Source organism: Apostichopus japonicus, chromosome 11 (assembly GCF_037975245.1).
Source record: "Apostichopus japonicus isolate 1M-3 chromosome 11, ASM3797524v1, whole genome shotgun sequence".
Classification (NCBI taxonomy): Eukaryota; Metazoa; Echinodermata; class Holothuroidea; order Aspidochirotida; family Stichopodidae; genus Apostichopus; species Apostichopus japonicus.
The window spans coordinates 26,946,994-26,971,957 of record NC_092571.1 but is presented as its reverse complement, the minus strand read 5'-3'; the positions used below and the strand labels follow the sequence as shown (position 1 = coordinate 26,971,957).

The following is a 24,964-nucleotide window of genomic DNA, read 5'->3' as shown; positions in this document are numbered from 1 at the left end:
TTCAATAGGAACGTTAAGATTAAGAATTCGTGCTATAAGAACTTGGAATTCTTACAGAAATGAACAAAAATAAATTATCAAAAAGATCATTTAGAAAATATTTAATGAAAGAAATCATTGCATCTTATTAATTCAAATATCACACTACTATTGATTTTTTGTGAACTGTAATATTTCCATTTCCTTTTCTTTTTCTTTTTCTTTTTCTTTTTCAGGGAGTCTTCTACTTTGTTAAGCCAATATAGGCTTTTTAGAAGACTTCCTTTCACAATGTATATATCCACGTGATAAAACAAATAAATCAAATCAAATCAAATACTTAAGTGGAATGAATTCTACTTAAAGGCATTGAAGACTCCCCCCAAACCGCGTGCCGCCATCTGAAAAAGTTAACTTTCTGTTGCAATTGCTTGCAAGTGACGTTTTGTTCGTGTCGCTACAAAATGCAGACAGTAATGAAACGTGATACCTTGTTATCTTTAGCTGGACCTGAGATGTCCATCGCTGTATCGTTTGTATACTGTGCTGTGGGTATTGACCGCAGCCGTATATGGTGTCTTACTACCGACAGTAGCAAGCTCTGTGTGTTTTTTTCTGGGATTGATGGTGGTGTTTAACACTTCTGTTACACCTCATTCGAAACTAGGTCAAATTACCGGCATTATACGTTTCTTTTTGCGCGAGTCTTCACAGCCTTTAAGTACAACGAGGTAAATATTTTAAACGGCGTACCATAAGCTCGCAGTTACTGTTCTCTGGCCTCAATCAGTTCGGATATCAACACGAACTAAGAATCATACATGATGCCTTCCTTTTTATTACCTTATTTTTCAAACCAGGATGCAAATTCGTTCGTCTTATTGCAAGGTATGGTCTCGACGTAAAACGTCGGAATATTAGGCTTACCAGGTAGGCCTAGCAGGTACAATAACAACGTCAAATAATTTCAGTTTCGCGGAACCGGTGACAGTGATATTCCGATGGTATAGGCCATCGAATTAAATGATTTATTTATGTAAGTAAGGCCTAAATTACCGATTGTTTAAACGCGGCCAGACTATTGACATACGTTAAGCCTAGCCTCACACGGCTAGAGCTTACATTGGCCTTGCGCTATCATTTCCAGACTAAGTGAATTTCTATTATATTAATAGGCTATGAGCCTACTGAACTTTTTCATTCAATTAATTAGGCCTAGCCCATATCGAGATCGCAAATTTCCAAAGAGCATTGAAAAATGTTTTCTCCTCAGTTTTGTAAAGTACGGAAAATGTCATTTATCATCAACAACTTAAAACAGCTTAAAAGATCATTAAAGGTTAGGCTTAGAATATGCATATGTTCATTGCACGAAACACTCGGTGACCCATACTGCACAGTGCATCTGATGTTTGTTTACAAAGCAGTCCAACTAAACAGTAGTGGCATACATGTTTCAATTTTTAAAGTAGTTTTTAAATGTCTAGCAATGTCACAATACAGATATAACATTATTAGCTCAGATGAAAAGGTCAGTCATTACTGTTAAGTAAGTATTAAGATCATTTGTTCGTAGAAATGCTATACGTATGAAGAATGGCCAGTAGGATGGTGACTTCGAAGTTCGGCCACTTAAGACTTAAAACACCCCAAAACTAAATCTTCTGGTATAAATCATTTGAAAATATACTTCATATGGTGGGAGAATTTTGTTATAGTACGATACACGGCCAAACTTTCTTTCCTGCAAACTGTTTTCACGTTGTTTTCCAAGAAGATTCTTCGTGATTGTGGAACTGGTATTTCTTGCTAGAGTATTGCGAAGTTCGGACACGCAACCCACAGTGTGGCGCTGGTGATAAATTGGTGGCGCAGTTGCTTTTTCAGTAATTATAACAGACTTCATAGATCTTCGTCATTTTATTGACAAATATGTAAGTATATAATTTCTTGCACACGGGTCATTTTGGAGAGAAAATAACTGTAGCTTCGTACTTTTTGGTGAAATTTGGCTCTTCCTGTAGGTTTTCATGGTGAAAATCGTGTATTTCTTAGGGTGCCCGAACTTCGCAGTATGCTGAACTTCGCAATACTGACTATACTGATAGAAATGAAGATGGTGAAAGTATATCTAAGCAAACATGTTATATTGAAGGAATGACTGGAAATTGCAGTTCTTGCTTAAGCTCTCATCTATATTGTACTAGGCTGCGTGAGAAATACCATTGTATGATTACTCATAAGATTTGTTGTTTTGAATGAAAAAGGTAGAGGAATTTAACCGCAAGTTTGGCATAACATTTGTTCATGTGACAAGCTGCCAGCTGTAACGAAATATGTACAGTACATGTACTGTAGCATACCGTTTAATATGACAGTGATTTGTACAGGGCTGTGCATTCACGAGCTACAGTATACAGTACTATTAGTGTTGTAAAGCACTATTTGGGGGCCTGGAGAGGTGACCGCAAATGACAACAGAAAACTGTCCAAGTTGCTGAGCTGCAGTATATTCCACAACCTGACACACACGAACCAAGATGAACTGGCAGCATACGAAACAGTAATGGAGCAATAACACAGCAGTAATGGAGCAATAATGGAGCAGTGATGGAGCAATAATGGAGCAGCCCCTAAACAAGATAAAATTAAACATGAATTAAACAATATAATATGCTTCCTTGCACACTCTGTAATTAAATAGTTAAAAGGATTGTCTGGTAGCCCTAAAGTTACCTTAAAACACGATAAATAATTTTCCAAACATTTTGTCAAAGTATGAGAACGCTAATGCTGCATTTGACAGAGGAACAAATATGATTTGAACAGTAACGAACGTGATGTCATCTTCGCAAATGCAGATTGCAACATAACACTGTCCAGTACCTTTAGTAATCACAACAAAAACCGTGTTTGTATACAGATTAATTTCTTCCTTAATTTTTGGTGAAATTTCTTATAAATTTAATTAGATATGTTTTTTAAGACTCTTTCGGGTGAATACCCCCCCCCACGTCCCTGGATATCGGTTGGCAAGGGGTGATAGAGTGTCATTTCAGCTACAACGAGCACACACATGAGATTGAGTTACACATTGGATTTGTCAGCCAAAAATCGTGTTGAGAGTCGGAGACATTACGTTTTGTGCTGATTTGGGGGATTAGTAACCCCCTTCCCAAAACCACTCCCACTCTTTGTTGTTTACATTGCAATATATATTCATTCCAATGGGAAGGATGTTTGCATGTAGGCTACTCTAACGTTTACAATCCGACAGTTCTGCGAAGCCTAAGCTGCTCGTTACTACATTCTGCTCTGACATCGATTCAGCCAAGTTTCATCTTTCGGTGTTCCAAATACTTAACAAGTTTCCTTTTACTGTAAAGTTGATCCGTGAATTTTATTTCAGCGATTTCGAGGAACAGTTTATGGACTGTGGTTTGAGTGTGAGAATGTATTATGTGCAACGCTATGTACGTATACCAACTGGGCATGGTAGGCATACGTTCGCGATATGTACGTAATATATAATAGGCAATCACCTGTCAGTGTACACATGAGAGTGTATTTGCTGCGGAAATAGGAGGGCTAACTTCAAGTTGCTCGCTTTGCCTATTTGCCTGCACTACGTCAATCACCAAAACAGTGCTTTTGGTGAGAAACTGGTGAATTTGAAAACCAGATTTCTACAAGAAGAAAACATTGAATGGGGACAATTTTCACATGGTTAGAAAGAGAAAAGTAAGAACTACCAAGGACAATGTATCAAAATCTTCCACCGGACAATTCCTTTAAGAAATAGCAACCAATCTTCAAGTGAAATATTATCCCAAAACACCATTTTGCATTAGAACCCACCATTGTTACACTGGAAATTCCTTTGAACTGATTTGACTGTCCACAGCAATAATCATATTGCCAATTGACTAAGAAGAAACATAATACAATAGTTAAACATAATACAGCAGATCCCCACCACTTCACTCACATGCTAATATTGAAAAGAACCTTTACCCGACTTGATCACACACCTTTAATATGAATGCCAAGTTATGATGAATACAAACATGAATAACAAATCAATTAACAACTATGACTTCACTTTAAAGTTTAATCATTAGTCAGTTATCCCTTCATTCCACTTGCATGAGTTCACATGAAATTCTCTATATACACAAATTTGAATCAGCACTGCATACTGCTTTTTGAAAGGTAATGCTTGAATGATGAGAACCAATGAGCAATTCCTTTCATTAAACTTAAGCTTAACAAGATAACAGTTAAATGACATAAATGTTCAAATACATCAGGATATGCCCTGACATGATACTCTCAACTCACCGGACCACAAACAGGTAAACTACTTTAATGTAGACCATTGTAACGAGACGCTTCTTGTATACGACCTTCTGAACCATCAGGAACCTACAATGAAATTATGATAATAACAAACAGTTGAACTAGCTATATTAACACCACAATACAACCAGACACCAACCTGCAGCTATGTCAAAAGTAACAAGCTGTGTTTAAATCCTGAAACAAGTAGGGAACTTACTGAGGCAGGCCAATTGTGAAAATTTACAAAACTACACATTACCACATCAACTCCTTCAGTATTTTTTGGAAACTGAAAATTTGAAACTGTCCAGACTTTGGTTTATTTCATGAATATTTGTGGTCTCCCGATTGGCTCGTTCGAGCTAAGAAGTCAAATTTTTGAAACCGTATGTTTCACACTCCTACTCTGTCAGTTTTGAACCATACGTAGGTTACAACAAAGCCTCCGATGTTTGGACTATCAACATGCGCAACCAGGGGTTGTGACATTGATGGAAACATTTTTACAATGGGCTTCAGCAATGACAGTTACAAGTCATATCATGGATAATAACGCCTATGATAGCAGATAATATATACAGTATATGCTATATGTTATCATCTGCAAATTGAAACAAAAATCATAACATCAGGTCTTTAACATATCTGAAAAGAAATATACTCATGGTAGGAAGCTGTCATTGTTGTCTTAGAAAACTACAGTATGTTCTATTGACTGGTTGCTTTCATCTCAAATGTTATATGAGATATTTTTAACATGGGAAACTTGTACATAATCTATGACATTTCCTAGAGTACAGTAGATGCTTTTGATTTCAAAGGCATGTTAGTTCTTTAGAGCAGTTTTTGGAGGATTGATTGCCAAATAGAACATTGTGGATTCAAGCCACAGTAATTTCTTGCCTAACTTTTGCCGCATAAACTGGAACAAGATCACACAAGTTAGAGTAAAATAATTTCTTAACTTGTTTCTGATAACATTAGCAGGGACTGGAGTGTAAAGTACAAACTTGTGCTGATATTTATTCAGAGAAAATTCATGTTTTCTTTAACTGCAATTTTGGAGTAAAAATCAAAATAATGAAAGTACAATTTTTCTACTGCACATAAAAGAAACTTGCATTCAAAGTTAAATGCTTTTTGGTGACTGAGAGTAATCTGGGCTCTGGGCAACGAAAAGACAGTGTTCCCCCTCAGGCAGTGACATCGCCACCCACCACCCCCCCCCCGCCCCGTCACCACCAGACAAGTTGGCAAGACTTACTGTAGCACTCTCCTTGCACTAAGAAAATGTCAATGAATTTGTTACTCTCAGGCCAACTTTCATACATTTCAAACCACAGGTTGAGATGTTCTTCCATAGGACATGTTTTAAAATCCTAATAACAATTCTGGGAAATTATATAATAATAATTATAATAATAGTCAGGCAGCTTAGCTGATCAATTGTTCACTTTCCCTTTAAAGCATGAAACTTGGCACAAATTAGAATACCACAATATAAACATTTTTAGTCCAGGGGCCATCGGAAATTGCACCCCGTATGGCGGCCATCTTGAAAGAAAATGTTTGGTTTTGATGCTAGATTTGGATATCAAAGGTACCTTCCGATCAAAAATGTCAATTGGTTGACACCCGTGTGACCTTTGTGTGCGAAGTTATACGAGGTCAAAGTTAATTTTCAGACATTTAATGCAACAACTCCCAGTTCCAAGGTGTGACATGGTTGATATTTTTGGACAAGTTGCAAATGGTATAGGGGTATATTTTCAAACTTAACGGTCATGTGATCCGAGGTCACCAAAGGTCAATTAATGTTAAAAAACTAGTATTTTGGGGGTAGAAAATGGGCAAAGAAAAAAATGTTTGAATTGGTATAGTTTGATGCTCTATTAAGGTCTCATCAATCAAAAATGTCAATAAGTTGACCCAAGGTGACCTTTGTATGTTAAGTACTATGAGGTCAAAGTTAATTTTGAGACATTTAGTGTAATAACTCCCAGTGCCAAGATGTTACACAGTTGATATTTTGAGACAAGTTGCAAATGGTATAGGGGAATATTTTCAAACATAAGGGTCATGTGATCCGAGGTCACCAAAGGTCAATTAATGATAAAAAACTAGTATTTTTGCGATAACTTGAGAACAAATTGTCCGTTAGGGTTGGGAGTTGCTTCAATGTAATCCAATTGTCGACCCGCATCTGGGTGACCCTTGACCTTAATTTGACCTCTGGTGACCTTTTCGTGTTTTGTGGATTTTTACAGTTTCGATGCTATTTTCAGATGTTAAAGGTACCTTCTGATCATAAATGTCAATGGGTTGACCCCCGTGTGGCCTTCGTGTGTGAAGTTATATGAGGTCAAAGTTAATTTTCAGACATTTAATGCAATAACTCCCAGTTCCAAGGTGTGACAAGGTTGATATTTTTGGAGTAGTTGCAAATGGTATAGGGGTATATTTTCAAACATAACGGTCATGTGATACAATGTCACCAAAGGTCTATTAATGATAAAAAAGTAGTATTTTTGCGATAACTTGAGAATGAATTGTCAGTTAGAGTTGGGAGTTGCTTCAATGTAATCCAATTGTCGACCCGCAACTGGGTGACCCTTGACCTCAATTTGACCTCTGGTGACCTTTTCGTGTTTTGGGGATTTTTACAGTTTCGATGCTATTTTCAGATGTTAAAGGTACCTTCTGATCATAAATGTCAATTGGTTGACACCCGTGTGACCTTCGTGTGCAAAGTTATATGAGGTCAAAGTTAATTTTCAGACATTTAATGCAATAACTCCCAGTGCCAAGGTGTGACAAGGTTGATTTTTTGGACAAGTTGCAAATGGTATATAGGGGAATATTTTCAAACTTAACGGTCATGTGATCCAACGTCACCAAAGGTCAGCTAATGTTAAAAAAGTAGTATTTTGGGGGGAGAAAATGGGCAAAGAAAAAATGTTTAAATTTTTACAGTCATGCTCTATTTAGGTCTCACCGATCAAAAATGTCAATTGGTTGACCTCCGGATGACCTTTGTGTGTGAAGTTATGTACATATACAAGTTCAAAGTTAATTTTTAGACATTTAATGCAATTAAATCTCAATGCCAAGGTGTGACATGGTTGATATTTTGGAACAAGTTGTGAATTGGGTGGTGGAACATTTTGAAACTTAAAGGTCATGTCATCTGAGGTCAGCAATGTTATCATATCTGTTGACACGCTTGTAGGTCTCTTATATTTCTTACATTTTCGACGCCATATTTAGATCTCAAAAGTGACTTTTGATCAAAAATCCGATCACATTTTGTGATCACAAAAGTGTTGGCTATAGTGTTGGTTACTTTATGGGAACATGTAGGACCACAATTACTTGGACTATTTGAGCCCAATCTTGCTTGATAATATTATGTGTATTGCCATATACCCCAAGCAAGGAACCACAGTGCCCTTGGGCTCTTGTTTCTCAATATCTCAAAGTATTACGTGTATCAACACACTTTTAATGTCGATACCTATATTTTCGGGTTCAAGAAATCACATACTGTAGTAACATAATATGACCAGAGAAATATGGAGAGGATAAGATTGTTCTTGGGCAGGTCCAAGCTATTTGTACTGTGACGTACGGGACATTTCAGAGACTTAAATTTGTCTAAAAGTTATATAAAATCTATTTTCCAGAAACTTTTTCATGTTTTCATATTTGTTATTGCTGCTACTTTATTACAAACTCATGAAGATTTCCAACACTTGCTTTAATTAGGTTCCATCTTAATTAATGTACAGTGTGACATACGGGACCAGAGAATTTTGTGTTTTTTTTACTAAAGAGCAAAGCTGAAAGCGCTCTGAAATTAGGAGGGCAGTGATCAAGCTGTTATAACTAGTGAATAGCCTAACCTTCCAAGGGCTAAGCTGTAACATATTAGAAAAAAATATGAAGCCATTCTAGTACAGTGGTTACACAAATAAAAATTGTCCTGTGACGTACGGGACATGTGACGTACAGGACAATTTGTCCATATACATATTGACTATGAAAACTCATATTTTTATTCCTGAATATACCATAACAAGCTGGTTTCTACATAAGAACATTATTTTGGATATGCCAGAACAATGTCATTGGTAATTTCATGCCATATTTCCTTCTTTCTGGGATACGGAACAGAGTAGTGACAGTACTTGTGAGATCATTCCACGTAAAACATGGAATGCATAAAGTATTAATCTACTCTACACATACATCAAGTACTCATAACATCAATTATAGCTTTGTTAGACCAAAAATGATTCAAGATGCAAAGTTTTGGTGCAAAACTGTTTTGGTATGTATACTGCACAACACTGTATCATACTCCCAACTATTGACCCTGAAGTTGAAATATAATCCATCCCATTCAAATATACCAAAATGTCCACAGTAATGCCACGTAATGTCCATCTATGAAACTAGTACAACAAAGAAAACTCTATAGACCTAAAACTGGTTACCAGACCAAATAGTCAGAACATCAATTCTTGCTTTGTTAGACCACAAATGATTCAAGATTCAAAGTTTTGGTGCAAAACTGTTTTGGTATGTATACTGTACAACACTATATCATACTCCCCACTATTGACCCTGAAGTTGAAATATGATCCATCCCATTCAAATATACCAAAATGTCCACAGTAATGCCACGTAATGTCCATCTATGAAACTAGTACAACAAAGAAAACTCTATAGACCTAATACTGGTTATTGAACAAACTCATGAGTGATTGTCCTATGCAAAAATTGGGCGAGTGAAACTCTACACTTGTAACTAAAAATCTCAATGTCTACTATCTAAGTTCAGGAAACAAGAACATAGTTGCACATAATCATAGTCACACTTCAAAATAGGCCTATGAAATTTTGAAATGCAAACTCAACATTCTTGAAGTAGTCCTCATTCAATGTCAATGTTGAATAGCATTGTAGATGATTCTGTATCCCCCACACGCACAATTGACTTCCCAATAGTCAAATAACACCCGGGCTGTTGGTGGTCATCAGTCAATAGTTTATTTGGTGCCATGATGTGCTCTTCAGGCATGCAGGGATTATAAGTTGCAACTACCAGCTTTCAACAAAATAAACTTGTAAGCATTGGAAGGTTTCCAGTAGAGGTCCCCATTGGAGCCCATGCATGTTTATTATGTTTAAATACAGGGTTTCCACCACACTATGTCCCGTACGTCACATTTTGTCCCGTACGTCACATTTTTAAATTTGATAATTAGATTTACAGTGAATATTATTTCAATTTTTTTGGGATGGATATTGTTGAGCAATGTTCTTAATTAGAACTTTATAGAATATCACAAAAAAAAAAAATTGTTCCTCCATATCAAAACTTGAAAAAAGTGCTGAAGATTGTGACGTACGGGACATCAGTATTTGGACACTAGCTAATTAGCATATTTAATTGATGAACCCCCAAACATAATATGTCAAAATTATTGGAAGGAAGGGTGTATCATGTCCCACATAACTTATATTCGATAAGTCCATATTGCTGGCAGCTAAATAGGATTCCAAATGTCCCGTACGTCACACTGCAATTTGAATTTATGCAAATTAGCTGGCTCTAATTGTTTGAATAGGCAAAAAAATTCAAAAAAATTATGAAAATCTGAAACTTCAATATTTCAGCTTTAACATGACACCACATTTAGCTTGTTTCAGTAAAGTTTGAAATTTGGCTTCTAGGGATACAATAGCTTGGACCTGCCCTCTTCTATTTGGAGGATTGCATATTGAAATGACTGCAATGAAGACAGCAGGCGACTGGTTATCTGGAAGCGGCTGGGTAGAGGCATTGATGCAGGCGAATATTGCTTCAGCCGGAACTGCGGATTCTTTCCTGTGAGCTGCGCATGTTGCACGCACACGTCACGCACATCAGGTTACAGCTGCAACCCTGCACATACTGCAGCATCGGGCATACAATGACTATGCAAGAGAAGCTGACAAAGACCATCTAGCATTCATGGAGTGGTGACTTATAATGGGCACACACCACTCAAAGAATGTTCATGGCGCAATCGACAATTAGAAATGATACAAATAATACAAAATAATACAAAACAATGACAGAAGAAAAACTTAATGGTTCAAGATTATATAAAAGCTTTTGTCATTAAGTGGGATTTGATGCTCTTCTTAAAGTTAGAGAGAGTAGATGCTTGTCTGATTTTTAAGGGGAGTTGGTCCCATAAGCAAGGGGCAGAAACAATAAATGACCTACTGTACCACCCCAAGAATGTTTGGACTTAATTTCAGATAATAAAAATTGAGAGCTGGATCTTAGATTACGAGAGGGGACAAAATATGTAATAAGTCAGAAATATACATTGGACCATGTCTTAAAGGGTTTATAAATAATAAGGAGAATTTTATACATAATGCGATATTTTACAGGTAGCCAGTGCAGGTATTTTAAGACAGGGTGGATATGACAATGCTTATGAGAATGAGTTACAATACGTGCAGCTGAGTTCTGGATTAATTGGAGTCTATGAACCTGTTCTTGTGGAAGACCGAGAAGTAAGGAATTGCCCATATCCAACCTTGAAGTGATAAAAGAATGTACAATTTGTTCAGTTGCCTTATTATTTAAATATTTTCGTAATTTGTAGATGCCTCTGAGATGAAATGCAGCAGAACTTGTTACTTTGGAAATGTGGCGTGTCATAGACATATTGGAATAAAAAATTACACCAAGATAACGCACATGAGTGGAAGGGCGAACCTGAATATTACCAATTGATATGCATGGAATGTTAATTTTAGCAAGCTGATGACAAGAACCAAAAAGCAATAACTCAGTTTTTTCTTCATTAAGCTTCAATAAATTACGTCTCATCCACAAACGGATATCATTGATGCAACTCTCAAGGCATCTGATGGCTTTAACACTCTCATCTTGAGAAGGACTGAAATCAATGTAAATCTGGGTATCGTCTGCATAAACGTGATATGAAATATTGTGCTTCATCAAAATTCTACAAATTGGAAGTGTATAAATAGGGAACCACTGGGGTCCAAGAACTGAACCCTATACAGGATTGGATAATTCATCCCCAATACAAACATATTGAGGTCGCCAGAATTTCATGGTCCACAGTGTTGAATGCAGCACTCAAATCTTAAAGGACCATAGCCACTATTCTACCATTATCCATTTCAGAAAGTATATCGCTGCTTACTCAAAGTAGAGCAGTCTCAATACCATGATTATAAGCCCTATAAGCAGATTGAAATGGATCATAGACATCATTGGTTCATATGATCAGTAATGCGACTAGAAATAATGCGTTCAATAGTTTTCCCCAAGAATTTTAGGTTTGCCACTGGTCTGTAATTTTTAAAACTTTCTTTATCTAAGCCATCTTTCTTAAGAAGTGGCCGAGTATGTGCAACCTTAAGGCTATCAGGGAAAACAACTTGTTGAATGGATTTGTTAATGATAAAAGATGTATATATGACACAATCACATTTATACATTTCTTAAGCAAGTATGTAGGTAATGGGTCAATGGGTCATATGCAATAATATTTTTCATATTGTGGAAACACCTTCAAAATACTGTATGTTGCACAATATTAAATACAATATGAACATCTTCTCACACTGAAAAGAGTGGTAAAGTAAAATTGTACTTCATCTAAATGATTGTTGTGTAGAATGATACTGTGTATGTACACTAGACTTTCACTTTCAAACAAGAACCGTATTTTTGGTTAACACAATTATTGTTGTGTCTTTTGTCTATTGTGTCTATTGAGGCATCTAAATGATTGTTGTGTAGAATGATACTGTGTATGTACACTATACTTTCACTTTCAAACAAGAACCGTATTTCTGGTTAACACAATTATTGTTGTGTCTTTTGTCTATTGTGTCTATTGAGGCATCTAAATGATTGTTGTGTAGAATGATACTGTGTATGTACACTATACTTTCACTTTCAAACAAGAACCGTATTTCTGGTTAACACAATTATTGTTGTGTCTTTTGTCTATTGTGTCTATTGAGGCATCTAAATGATTGTTGTGTAGAATGATACTGTGTATGTACACTATACTTTCACTTTCAAACAAGAACCGTATTTCTGGTTAACACAATTATTGTTGTGTCTTTTGTCTATTGTGTCTATTGAGGCATCTAAATGATTGTTGTGTAGAATGATACTGTGTATGTACACTAGACTTTCACTTTCAAACAAGAACTGTATTTCTGGTTAACACAATTATTGTTGTGTCTTTTGTCTATTGTGTCTATTGAGGCATCTAAATGATTGTTGTGTAGAATGATACTGTGTATGTACACTAGACTTTCACTTTCAAACAAGAACCGTATTTTTGGTTAACACAATTATTGTTGTGTCTTTTGTCTATTGTGTCTATTGAGGCATCTAAATGATTGTTGTGTAGAATGATACTGTGTATGTACACTATACTTTCACTTTCAAACAAGAACCGTATTTCTGGTTAACACAATTATTGTTGTGTCTTTTGTCTATTGTGTCTATTGAGGCATCTAAATGATTGTTGTGTAGAATGATACTGTGTATGTACACTATACTTTCACTTTCAAACAAGAACCGTATTTCTGGTTACCCATACAAAAAAGTCCTGCAAAAAATCCTGCATAAAATCCTGCAGGATCCTGCGGGATTTTATGCAGGAATTATGCCAGGATTTGGCCACATCCTGCAGGATTTATGTAGGATTCCTACAAGAAATTTTGCAGGACTTTTAAAGGACTATGCAGGATAATTTACAGGATTGTACAGGACTTTTGAAAGACTTATGCAAGATAATATGCAGGATTGTACAGGACTTTTGAAAGAGTATGCAAGATAATTTACAGGATTGCACAGGACTTTTGAAAGACTATGCAAGAACATTTCCAGGATTGTACAGGACTTTTGAAAGACTATGCAAGATAATATACAGGATTGTACAGGACTTTTGAAAGACTATGCAAGATAATTTACAGGATTGTACAGGACTTTTGAAAGACTATGCAAGATAATATACAGGATTGTACAGGACTTTTGAAAGACTATGCAAGAAAATTTACAGGATTGTACAGGACTTTTGAAAGACTATGCAAGAAAATTTACAGGATTGTACAGGACTTTTGAAAGACTATGCAAGATAATATACAGGATTGTACAGGACTTTTAAAAGACTATGCAAGATAATATGCAGGATTGTACAGGACTTTTGAAAGACTATGCAGGATAGTATACAGGATAGTACAGGACTTTTGAAAGACTATGCAAGATAATTTACAGGATTGTACAGGACTTTTGAAAGACTATGCAAGATAATATACAGGATTGTACAGGACTTATGAAAGACTATGCAAGATAATATACAGGTTTGTACAGGACTTTTGAAAGACTGCAAGAAAATTTACAGGATTGTACAGGACTTTTGAAAGACTATGCAAGATAATTTACAGGATTGTACAGGACTTTTGAAAGACTATGCAGGATAATTTACAGGATTGTACAGGACTTTTGTAAAACTATGCAAGATAATATACAGGATTGTACAGGACTTTTGAAAGATTATGCAAGATAATTTACAGGATTGTACAGGATTTTTGAAAGACTATGCAAGATAAAAAACATGATTGTACAGGATTCTTAAAATACTATGCAAGATAATATACAGGATTGTACAGGACTTTTTAAAGATTATGTAAGATTATTTACAGGATTGTACAGGACTATTAAAAAGATTATGCAAGGTAATTTACAGATCTGAATACTGTTTATTGGCATTTGTACATACTGATTACTAGAAATATTAGTTCTTTAAAGAAAAAAAAGGCAAAAGTGGAAAGATGACTTTGCCAAGTAAAAGTCACCATCAGTCTATAATAGTTTTGGTTAAAGCCACTTTTAAGAAAAAACTGTCCAGAAGATCTCCTTTGAAAAGTTAAGTTATAAGTGACAGCAACATACTTTCCATTTCCTGGATTTAAATATAAAACTAAATACCATTTTATGTCAAACAATAACTGTTAAAAACAAAATAAAAAATTTGGGTTTAAAGTTTAATCCCACTTTGAAAAAAGTACTGTCTGGAAAAATTCCTCTGAAAAGTTAACTTGTAAGTGACAGCCACTTTGGATGGATGGTGTCAAGCAGGCAACTGAGCTGACTCTGGATGGACTGCGAGGGCAACCAGGAGCCGGAAGGATTGGAGGATGAAAGCCATGGTCATCACCAGGGGTCAGACTCGACTGGACGGTACAAGTTAACAAGTAAAGTGACAGCAATATGCTGTCAGTTTGAATAAAACTAAAGACTGTTTAATGGTAAGCAATAACCATTGAAAACAAATAATATGCTACTAATGTTTAAAGGCCTTTGTTTTATGATCGATGTCAGCTTCTTGGATATGTATTTGCTGAATCTTGCAGCTCCCTCAGTAAATTGCAGCTTTCTTTCAAACGTTCCGTGCTGCAAGAAACAAAGTGACTGAACACTTAAGAATTGACTTATCATGATTTACAGTAATAGTGTGATCCTAAAACTCTCTTACATTGCTAGATGAGTGCTTTCATGGAAAGTTAAGTTCAAACTTTCCTGGGGTTTAGAATGTCTCACAATATTTATCTCTGTTGGTATCCAACCTGTATGGACTAGCAATCAGTCCAACCAAGTACATTCGTTTGTCTCAAATCCAAAGGAAAAACCTTCTCACCTAATTGAAAGATGAACTTTGAAGTTGAAGCAACAATTGATTCTTGAATTATGACAATCACAAAGTTCTGAAACCCTCCAAGGGCAAAATATACACCATGACTTAAAGCAACTTTCTTTTTTGGACTTATAGCATTGACAAGCATTTTAGAGTTAGACCTCTACTGACCAAGTTCATGGTCAGTGACCATGAACTTATAACAACATATAGGTAGTATTCTTACCAACAGCAATAAACATAATTGTACAAACTTGAAATTTCAAGTGAGGTTATGTATTCCATTATAATCAGAAAGTAATGCAATACCTAAGTAGCTTAAATAACATAATGGTAAAGAATTTCTACCACCCAAAGATGGTTCTATAATTAGCAGAGATTTTTGCAACTTCATATGTATATTATATACCAACACAAAGAATGTCTTTTCAGTTTTGCATGCATTTGATCTGTTGCCCTTCGCAAAGGGCAAGCTAGCTTTTGTTTCTAAACATTAGACGGACAATTTTTGTTTTGGTTTAGAATTTGGGTTCGCTCAATCTTTTGGTTGGAAAAACTACACCACCATGGTAGCTACTGGAATGCATAATCCTACTGATAAATAGTTCTGTCAGTGTTAAAAAATGATTTTCTCCTGGAAAACAGCTTATCCAGTAAATTATTTTGTACACTTTGTACTAAGTCATGAGCTTGTAATATAAATGTTACTCGTTTGAAAGCTTTTCATAATGACTAACCTTTCATAGCATTAACCTTCACGGGAGACAACAGCGGTTTTGCATCTCTGTCACTGTTGAATCTTGGGAAAGAGTTCCTCACGACTTTCATTTTAAAGTGTTGGTACCCCAAATTGACACCAGTAAAGTTTCATGAACATATAGTGTTTCTCTTAACTACAAATGGCCTCCCACTTGTCTTCAGGAAGCCAAAAATCTGCACAAATATTAACCTGTGAACAGAAAATATGATATACAATATGTGTAAGCATAGATACAGATTTAGCACATGATAACTCACATTATCATAAACATCAAAATTTTATAACATATTGGGAGGTAAACATTTAATCTAGGTCCCTCAAATTATAAGCCAGGAAATAGCAGCTTATCCAAATAATTATTTGCTTTGCACAGTATAACACCAAGTTATTTTTCAAAGCTTAATAATCATGTTTATAATGTAAATACTCATCCCAAATCTGTTACAAATTCACCTTACTTATGAAGCTTGCACGTAAATGATGTACCAGACTGTTTTTCTTTTAAAACAGGTAATGAAAAGTATCTTTATTGTCATTACACAGTTGGGTACAATAGTTAAACTCACTCTTCCATTTTTTTCTCTATGGCACTTGTTCCATGCTTTTGGACTCTCGGATAAACTCTTTGGTCCTGCAAAGGGTACACATATATCAACTTAACACAAAATGTCTTTAAGCCATATATAACACTTTTCTCCACTTCTGTTGTTGCCTCCACACTGGTGTAGTACATCACAGGAAACCTCACCCTTGACCTGGATATTTGGCTTTTCAATTCTTCCTGGAAAAAGGAAACAGCAAAAGAGAAGTATTCATCATTTGAAGAAAATGAAATAAAGTTGTTACCACAAAAAGGTTGTGGGATTTGCTTCCACAATAGTCTCAAAAAAGCAATTCCAAAGTTTGATGCAGACTATATAAAGCTGAACATTTGAACCAGAGTGTCCTCATCATTGCAACCAGAATCAAATGCCCAGACTACAGAGATAATAAAACATAGGCTAAATCTTTGTTTGTTTTTATGATCTAAAAATATAAAATTTTAGAAACACAAATGCACTGAACCAACTTATTTATACTATAGGCCTAATCGTTTTTAGTTGTTATATTGCTTGCTCACTTAACATTAACAAGCCTGTTCAGACCTAGGCTAGAGAAGAATCAGTACTTTGTTACACTAAGTTTGGCTTTCAATCCTTTCATTTAGTCTTACTAGGCTAGTAGTGCTAAAGTATATAATACCGGTGACTAGCCAACATAATTTGTTCAGCCTACTGTACTAGTACTGTATGTTTGAAGATTTAGCCTTGCTTTATTCAATCACATACTAGGCCTACATAGCCTACAGGCCCTACCCTGTACCCATTTACTGTAGATTCACATGGGAAACTACAGGGAATCTTTACCAAATGAGTGTAGCCTAGGCTTCAAATAAAGTATTGAGTCTTAGTCCCAGCATTTGTTTGGAAATACATAGAAGATGACGTGCCACTGTGTTCAATCTAGCCCAAAACACACATAACACAATGTTAACTGATGTTTTTAATGCAGTTTGGTGTTAAGAATGCCACAGTAGAAGCCTAAGCTACTCACTGTCATTGCACTTGTGTATTGCAAAACGCCAGCCTAACTACGGTTACACTAACCATAATACTACTAGTGGCCTAACAATTAACATTAGTTTTACCTCCAAGTTCAAGGAATAACAGGTAGGCGGTTAATAATTCCATTCTTCTGTAGACCTTCTTGGGTGAGTAACAGTTGAAAGTTGCTTAGAAATTCCCACAAAAATTATTTTGTAAATCAATTTATTTGTATCAGAGTGATCGTGTAAAACTATGCCAGGCAATGCTTACGCTGTGCAGAAGTTAAACAGCTGCCTACGCGTTGCTTCGCGGTTTCGAATTGAATATGGTGTTGGAGTCAAAGGTCAACTTTAACCTCGTACACAATGTGATTATCAAAAATGGAGAAAATTGTCTTAGACCTCCCAATTTGAGAGTTTTATGTCACTGAAAATTATGAATATAATTAATTTATATCAAAAATTCAAAATAACGATAAATTGGGAAAAGTTGAATCACAATATAAATTATACATTAATTATTTTAATCTTGATCTTGGCTTGGCAATATGCGTTTTACTTTCAGTGACTATGAATCACTGATCTAAATATAGATGCGAGCTCATCTCAATCACATCAAAATAATGCAGGTGTATGCTGCGTATTAAATTATAAACTGGAAGAACTTCTCTCTCATAAATTATGAACAATCCTTTAATTTGTGATGCATAGACTTTCAAAAGCCCTAAACAATCCTGTAATTATCTTGCATTGTCTTTTAAAAGTCCTGTACAATCCTGTAATTATCTTGCATTGTCTTTTAAAAGTCCTGTACAATCCTGTAAATTATCTTGCATAATCTTTTAAAATCCTGTATAATTTCTTGCATAGTCTTTCAAAAATCCGGTTCCATCCTGTATATTATCTTGCATAGTCTTTCAAAAATCCTGTAAATTTTCTTGCATAATTTTTTAAAGTCCTTTATTATCCTGTAATTATCTTGCATAGTCTTTTAAAAGTCCTGTACAATCCTGTAAATTATCTTGCATAGTCTTTCAAAAGTCCTGTACAATATGTAAATTATCTTGCATAGTCTTTCAAAAGTCCTGTACAATCCTGTAAATTTTCTTGCATAGTCTTTTAAAAGTCCTGTTCAATCCTGTAAATTATCTTGCATAATCTTTTAAAATCCTGTATAATTTCTTGCATATAGTCTCTCAAAAATCCGGTTCCATCCTGTATATTATCTTGCATAGTCTTTCAAAAGTCCTGTACAATCCTGTAAATATTCTTGCATAGTCTTTCAAAAGTCCTGTACAATCCTGGAAATGTTCTTGCATAGTCTTTCAAAAGTCCTGTACAATCCTGTATATTATTTGCATAGTCTTTCAAAAGTCCTGTACAATCCTGTAAATTATCTTGCATAGTCTTTCAAAAATTCTGTACAATCCTGTATATTATCTTGCATAGTCTTTTAAAAGTCCTGTACAATCCTGTAAATTATCTTGCATAACCTTAAAATCCTGTATTATTGTATAATTTCTTGCACTGTCTTTGAAAAGTCCGGTCCCATCCTGTATATTATTTTGAATAGTCTTTCAAAAGTCCTGTACAATCCTGTTAATTGTCTTGCATAATCTTTTAAAAGTCCTGTACAATCCTGTATATTATCTTGCATATTCTTTTAATAATCCTGCACAATCCTGTAAATTGTCTTGCATAGTCCTTTAAAAGTCATGCACAATCCTGTAATTTCTTATGAAAATATATTAAAAGTCCAATGCAATCCTGTAAATAGTCTTTCAAAACTGCTGTTAAATCTTGTAATTTGTAAAATTAAAAGTCCTTTACAATCCTGTAAATTGTCTTGCATTGTCTTTTAAAAGTTTTGTATATTATCTTGCATAACATTTTAGTAATCATGTACAATCCTGTAAATTATCTTGCATAAACTTTAAAAACAATCCTGCACAATCCTGTTAATATCCATGTATATCTACTCCAGAATCCTGTAAAATCCTGTAAAATATCTTGCAGAGTCTTTTAAAAATCATGAGTACAATGTAAATACATTCTCACATATTTCTAGTAAACAACGTAATGGAGTGCCTCTATTAATTAATAGAGGGAGAGAAAATAATAGAGAGATAAATTTCTCTAAATATTTTAAAACTCATACATGTACAACGTGAATGAAGGATTCTTGCATGCATACAGTATGAAGGATTCCTGCATGTATATGAAGGAGTCCTGTGTGCATATGTAAAGGATTTTTGTATGCAACCCTAATAATTTTGTATAAAGGATTTCTACATGTGTATGAAGGATTTCTGCATGTGTATAGACTGAGTGAAGGATTCTTGTAGGTTAATGAAGGATTCCTGCATGTTTACGAAGGATTCTTGTATGTGTATTAAGGAATCCCGGATGCATATGAAGGACTCGTGTACGTAAATAAAGGAATCCTGCATGCTTATGAAGGATTCCTGTACAAGCATCATGGAATCCTGCATGCATATGAAGGATTCTTGTACGTAAATGAAAGAATCCTGCATGTGTATGAAGGATTCCAGACTGTGGCTGAAGGATTCCTGCTTGCATTTGAAGGATTCATGTTTGTTAATGAAGAGTTTTTATAGTGAATTCAAGAATCATGTATTTTTGTAAAAGAATCCTGCACTACAATGAAAAAATCAAGTTTCTAACACTAAGTGGTTTATAGTTCAATCTCCATTTGGAAGGAATCCTGTTCCATATGCAGGAATCCTGTAGGATTCCTACAAGATTCCTGCAGGATTCCTGCAGGACTTTTTTGTATGGGTAACACAATTATTGTTGTGTCTTTTGTCTATTGTGTCTATTGAGGCATCTAAATGATTGTTGTGTAGAATAATACTGTGTATGTACAGTACACTAGACTTTCACTTTCAAACAAGGAATGTATTTTGGGTTTTAAACACAATTATTGTTGTGTCTTTTGTCTATTGTGTCTATTGAGGCATCTAAATGATTGTTGTGTAGAATGATACTGTGTATGTACACTATACTTTCACTTTCAAACAAGAACCGTATTTCTGGTTAACACAATTATTGTTGTGTCTTTTGTCTATTGTGTCTATTGAGGCATCTAAATGATTGTTGTGTAGAATAATACTGTGTATGTACAGTACACTAGACTTTCACTTTCAAACAAGGAATGTATTTTGGGTTTTAAACACAATTATTGTTGTGTCTTTTGTCTATTGTGTCTATTGAGGCATCTAAATGATTGTTGTGTAGAATGATACTGTGTATGTACACTATACTTTCACTTTCAAACAAGAACCGTATTTCTGGTTAACACAATTATTGTTGTGTCTTTTGTCTATTGTGTCTATTGAGGCATCTAAATGATTGTTGTGTAGAATGATACTGTGTATGTACACTATACTTTCACTTTCAAACAAGAACCGTATTTCTGGTTAACACAATTATTGTTGTGTCTTTTGTCTATTGTGTCTATTGAGGCATCTAAATGATTGTTGTGTAGAATGATACTGTGTATGTACACTATACTTTCACTTTCAAACAAGAACCGTATTTCTGGTTAACACAATTATTGTTGTGTCTTTTGTCTATTGTGTCTATTGAGGCATCTAAATGATTGTTGTGTAGAATAATACTGTGTATGTACAGTACACTAGACTTTCACTTTCAAACAAGGAATGTATTTTGGGTTTTAAACACAATTATTGTTGTGTCTTTTGTCTATTGTGTCTATTGAGGCATCTAAATTATTGTTGTGTAGAATGATACTGTGTATGTACACTAAACTTTCACTCTCAAGCAAGGAACGTATTTTTTGGTTAACACAATTTACCCAACTCTGCTCTTTGAGGATATACTGATTTTGTTTTTTGTTTTCTTGTTTTTTAACAGACTCACTTAACCATAGTGGCAAGCAGTTGCTATTTGCCTTAGCGAACCATGTACTGGACAGGTATGGAATCTTTGTACAGTTTGTCATTTTGTTTTCTCTCTTTGAGTTATGCATGTTGGATGAGGTTGATTTGTTGAGCTGTTTTCTGTCATGCCCTAATATTTTTCACATTTATATGCAGGCATACAATGTTCTAGTTGTAGCTTGTTCGTTGGGTATAAGCAGTACAGTACTTGGATAGTTTTTATCGTAGAATTTGTAATTGTTTGATATACAATATGATAGTACCAGCAACTTTCTAAGCAGACTAGCAGAGATACCATAAAAGAGTACGGTACCAATATTATACAGTACTGTACCTGAAGCACATGAAAGTAATTGTCTTTCCAACACTAAAAACCCACAAAGGTTTGTATACAGGATGTAAATTGAGTACAGTACAGTTAGATCATATGACGTATGTTATAATCAAGTGAAAGTGAAGTTAAACAGTTGATAACAATGGCATTGCAGTGTGTCAAAAGTCATGCATAGGGATAAATCCCTGTGCAGCCTTGTTAGTACAAGTACAATACTGTACTACTTAGTCTAATATCACAAAAGAAACCTTGTAAAGTTATCAAGCTTACTATAAATGGTACATACTAATCTACGCTCCTCACAACTTGCATATGAATTACAGAAAGAGTTACAGTACTATCCTACTTTATTGAACAAATCACTATCAAAGTATGTCTGATCATACTGCAAGATTTAAAGATAATCTTTGTGAACCATTGACACTTAAAAGTGATACCATTATCTACTGTGTTTTTATGCCAAATTCTTGGTGAACAATAGAAAATCTGTATACTTGGCAACTACCTCACATATATATGTCTTATGAGAATCCTGCTATAGATGTGTGAATCAGTAAATAGTCAAATGTTCAATTTTAGCTTATTAACCCTGGTAAAAGCTACAGTAATCATGTCCAGGCTGTAAGAAATGAAGTTAAAGTGTTTTTTACCATTTGTGTTGACATTTTCTGTAAATGACATTGAGCCAATGTAGCAGGGTTAAGTTTGAAACCTGATGCAGACAAAAGTACAGTGCATGATGTAAAGTAAAGAAGTAAAAATAATCTACTTACTAAACTGACAGCAAGACTATTGTTGTCTTTGCAGAGTGGATGAAATTCATGTTATAATATCAGAAGTTGAACCAGATGAAGTAAAGAAATTCTTTGAACCTGAAGCCTTCAGCAAAGTAGTTGTTCATGATTACTGGACAAACCCCCTTGGATGGTAAGTAACACAAAAAGTTTCGATGATAATCGTAACCCTTGCATTAATGTTGTTTTAACAATCACCAGTAAATGCATTGTTTGAAATTCCATTTTTTTTTTGCTTCAATACTATTCTGAAGGAATGTTTCTGAAGATGACACTTTGAGAGTAAATTCAGATGAAGATCTCTTCTCGGGGGTCTGGTCTACACCAAGGGCCTCGTCATCCTCAAAGATTGCTGTAGTAGTTGATGTCATCAGTTCATTCCTGCCATATCAGACTGACTCTGTCATTTCCACATCTATATGGTCTCTCTTACATGCTACCAAAGGTATTCCAGGTAAAAATTTGAAATACTGTTGGGCGATATATGGAATTTTTTTCTTAATTTTGCTATTTTAATAATAATAACTTTACAAAATGTACATACATATGTTTGTTTACCAAAGAGAAATATTTTCAGGAGCTTTGCTCATTCTATAGACCATTGTCCTTCATTGCCTTTTATGTTTCATGTAAAATGCATTCCTTGTACGACACAGGTTTTGAATAGTAATGTAACCACATGTGTATGACATGCCTTCCATGTGCGTGCAACACCTCCTATTTTTCGTTGCTAACTTTAATTTGCCCTTGATTTTTTGGGAATTGTAAACACCAAGTCTTCTGATATGGATTACTTTGCCATTTGCTCTACATAGCAACACTAACAAAAATATACAGTTAGTATCACAATTGCATCCTCAGTAGTCTACAAAAGTCACACAAGAAACAATGTTTTTTGCCATAAAATGTCGGTCAAAATTTCTATGTTAGGTGAAATGATTAATAACTTGTAGATTACATGCAGAAAAATAGTCAGAAACAGCATACATAGTACATGTCTCTTATATAGTAGATAGACTGATGGTAAATCCATTATCCAATCAGATGTGAATGTTTAGACGGCTTGACACACTGCAAACTTTAATAACACCAAATGTTTTAATATTCTCTCTATCTTCTTTGACAGAGATTCAGAGTGTCTGTGTGCTGGGCTTAATACATGCAGACTTACATACAGAGAAAACACTGAATGCTCTGAGACATCTAGCCAACATACAAATCAGATTATTACCTATCAGACCAACCTCGTCAGCATCAGATGAAGCTGGTGGAAATTTTGAAATTACCGTAAACAAGAAAAGTGGAAAGGTGAAGAGACAGGTAATGACAAAACACAAGCCTGTGAGGGAAGGGGGGAGGGGGAGGGGACACCCCACGGCCCTGGGTCAATTAGGGGACCCAGAAAATAAGGGGTAAAGTAGTTTATTTGTCTTAATAAGTGGGGAAATATGAAGCCTTCTAAAGGGGGACTGCTGCAGCCTTAACTGCTCGTGACACCACTGTATTCATGTCTATGTGTTATGAACAGGAAGTGGTGGGATGTGCTCCTGCATTATGTTGCTGATAAGTTTTGATAATTTTGTTACAAATCACTGTTCTGTTGTTATGATCATGCACGTTTTTGTAGTAGTAGCATGTGTATCGCAATCATAAATATATTGCTGTACTATTGTTGAACAATTTGATGTTTTTGGTTGAGTTTTGAGGCCGAGAATCTGATTTCTGTAATACTACTGTTTTCACTTTTCATTTAATATCTTTGTTTTAGAAAGAATCCTACACAGTAAATGACAGATCTATTGTTTGTTCAGTGCTGCAAGTTGGTCAGCAAGCATTAACTCCATTTGAAGAAGTTCAGGTAAGTGTCCTCAGATAAGATACTTTATTAACTGAATTGAACTTCAGAAGTATAACTGTCACCATATGCCCTACCCTCCTTCATCCCTCCCTTTTCTTCACCCACCCCCTTCTTCCCATTTTCTGCCTTTTACAAAGTTTTAGACAAATTTAAAATGGTATAAAACTCAATACAATGATCCTATATGATTATTTTTTCATGAGCCAGATTTGTTTTATATATTTTATCATGCTAATGATCTTTCAAATACTACCGTAGGATCAGCTCTATGCATATTGTTTTCCTAATTTTCAAGGTTAATTTACCTTTTTTCAGCCTGATCCAACAGCCAACCTGACTTTTAACCTTACTTTGAAAGATTCCGAAAGGAAAGCTAAGGAGAATGTTGTCTTACCGTACACTTCAAGACAAGATAAGTAAGTATCTCAGCTTCCTTGTCGGTTAAAATAGCTAAAATGAAAACGTATTATTTTATTACAAACTATTGTACAAAATAGGATTGCAAATGATGTAACCAAAATACATGTGTTCATTTGTCAACAGTTTATTTTAAAGTGTCATCAAAACCACAATGCAGTCTGTTTTCCTATTTCTGGTTTGCATTTGGAATTTGCTAAGTTATAACAGATACATTAT

The 24,964-nt window shown here is 35.0% G+C and overlaps 1 protein-coding gene and 2 long non-coding RNA genes across 10 annotated transcripts in view; 2 read left to right on the top strand and 1 right to left on the bottom strand.

Annotated features, from left to right (window-relative positions):
* The window catches only part of LOC139975556 (uncharacterized), a 91,455-nt gene that overhangs the window by 7,282 nt on the left and 59,209 nt on the right, over positions 1 to 24,964 (top strand). The gene's annotated exons all lie outside the window — the stretch shown is intronic.
* The window catches only part of LOC139975551 (elongator complex protein 5-like), a 30,706-nt gene that overhangs the window by 2,877 nt on the left and 2,865 nt on the right, over positions 1 to 24,964 (top strand). Inside the window, exons 1-7 of one of the 6 annotated variants that reach the window (XM_071983564.1) lie at positions 775 to 867; positions 21,317 to 21,377; positions 22,484 to 22,603; positions 22,725 to 22,915; positions 23,597 to 23,790; positions 24,239 to 24,328; positions 24,644 to 24,744. In XM_071983564.1, coding sequence (XP_071839665.1) covers positions 801 to 867; positions 21,317 to 21,377; positions 22,484 to 22,603; positions 22,725 to 22,915; positions 23,597 to 23,790; positions 24,239 to 24,328; positions 24,644 to 24,744 — 824 coding nt within the window. In that variant the 5' untranslated portion in view covers positions 775 to 800. Of the gene's footprint in view, positions 1 to 774; positions 868 to 987; positions 1,016 to 20,913; positions 20,939 to 21,316; positions 21,378 to 22,483; positions 22,604 to 22,724; positions 22,925 to 23,596; positions 23,791 to 24,238; positions 24,329 to 24,643; positions 24,745 to 24,964 lie in introns of those variants that run through there. The other 5 variants (XM_071983562.1, XM_071983566.1, XM_071983567.1 and 2 more) reach the window with 5 other exon arrangements.
* On the bottom strand, positions 12,969 to 20,215 carry LOC139976205 (uncharacterized). 3 transcript variants are annotated; one of them, XR_011796034.1, is made up of 4 exons: positions 17,522 to 20,215; positions 16,288 to 16,615; positions 15,812 to 16,023; positions 12,969 to 14,833 (listed from the first exon to the last, which is right to left on the bottom strand). It is a non-coding gene; the product is annotated as an uncharacterized lncRNA (long non-coding RNA). The 3 variants fall into 3 exon arrangements; XR_011796035.1 differs by having other exon boundaries at positions 16,374 to 16,615; positions 17,522 to 18,687; XR_011796033.1 differs by having other exon boundaries at positions 15,812 to 16,615.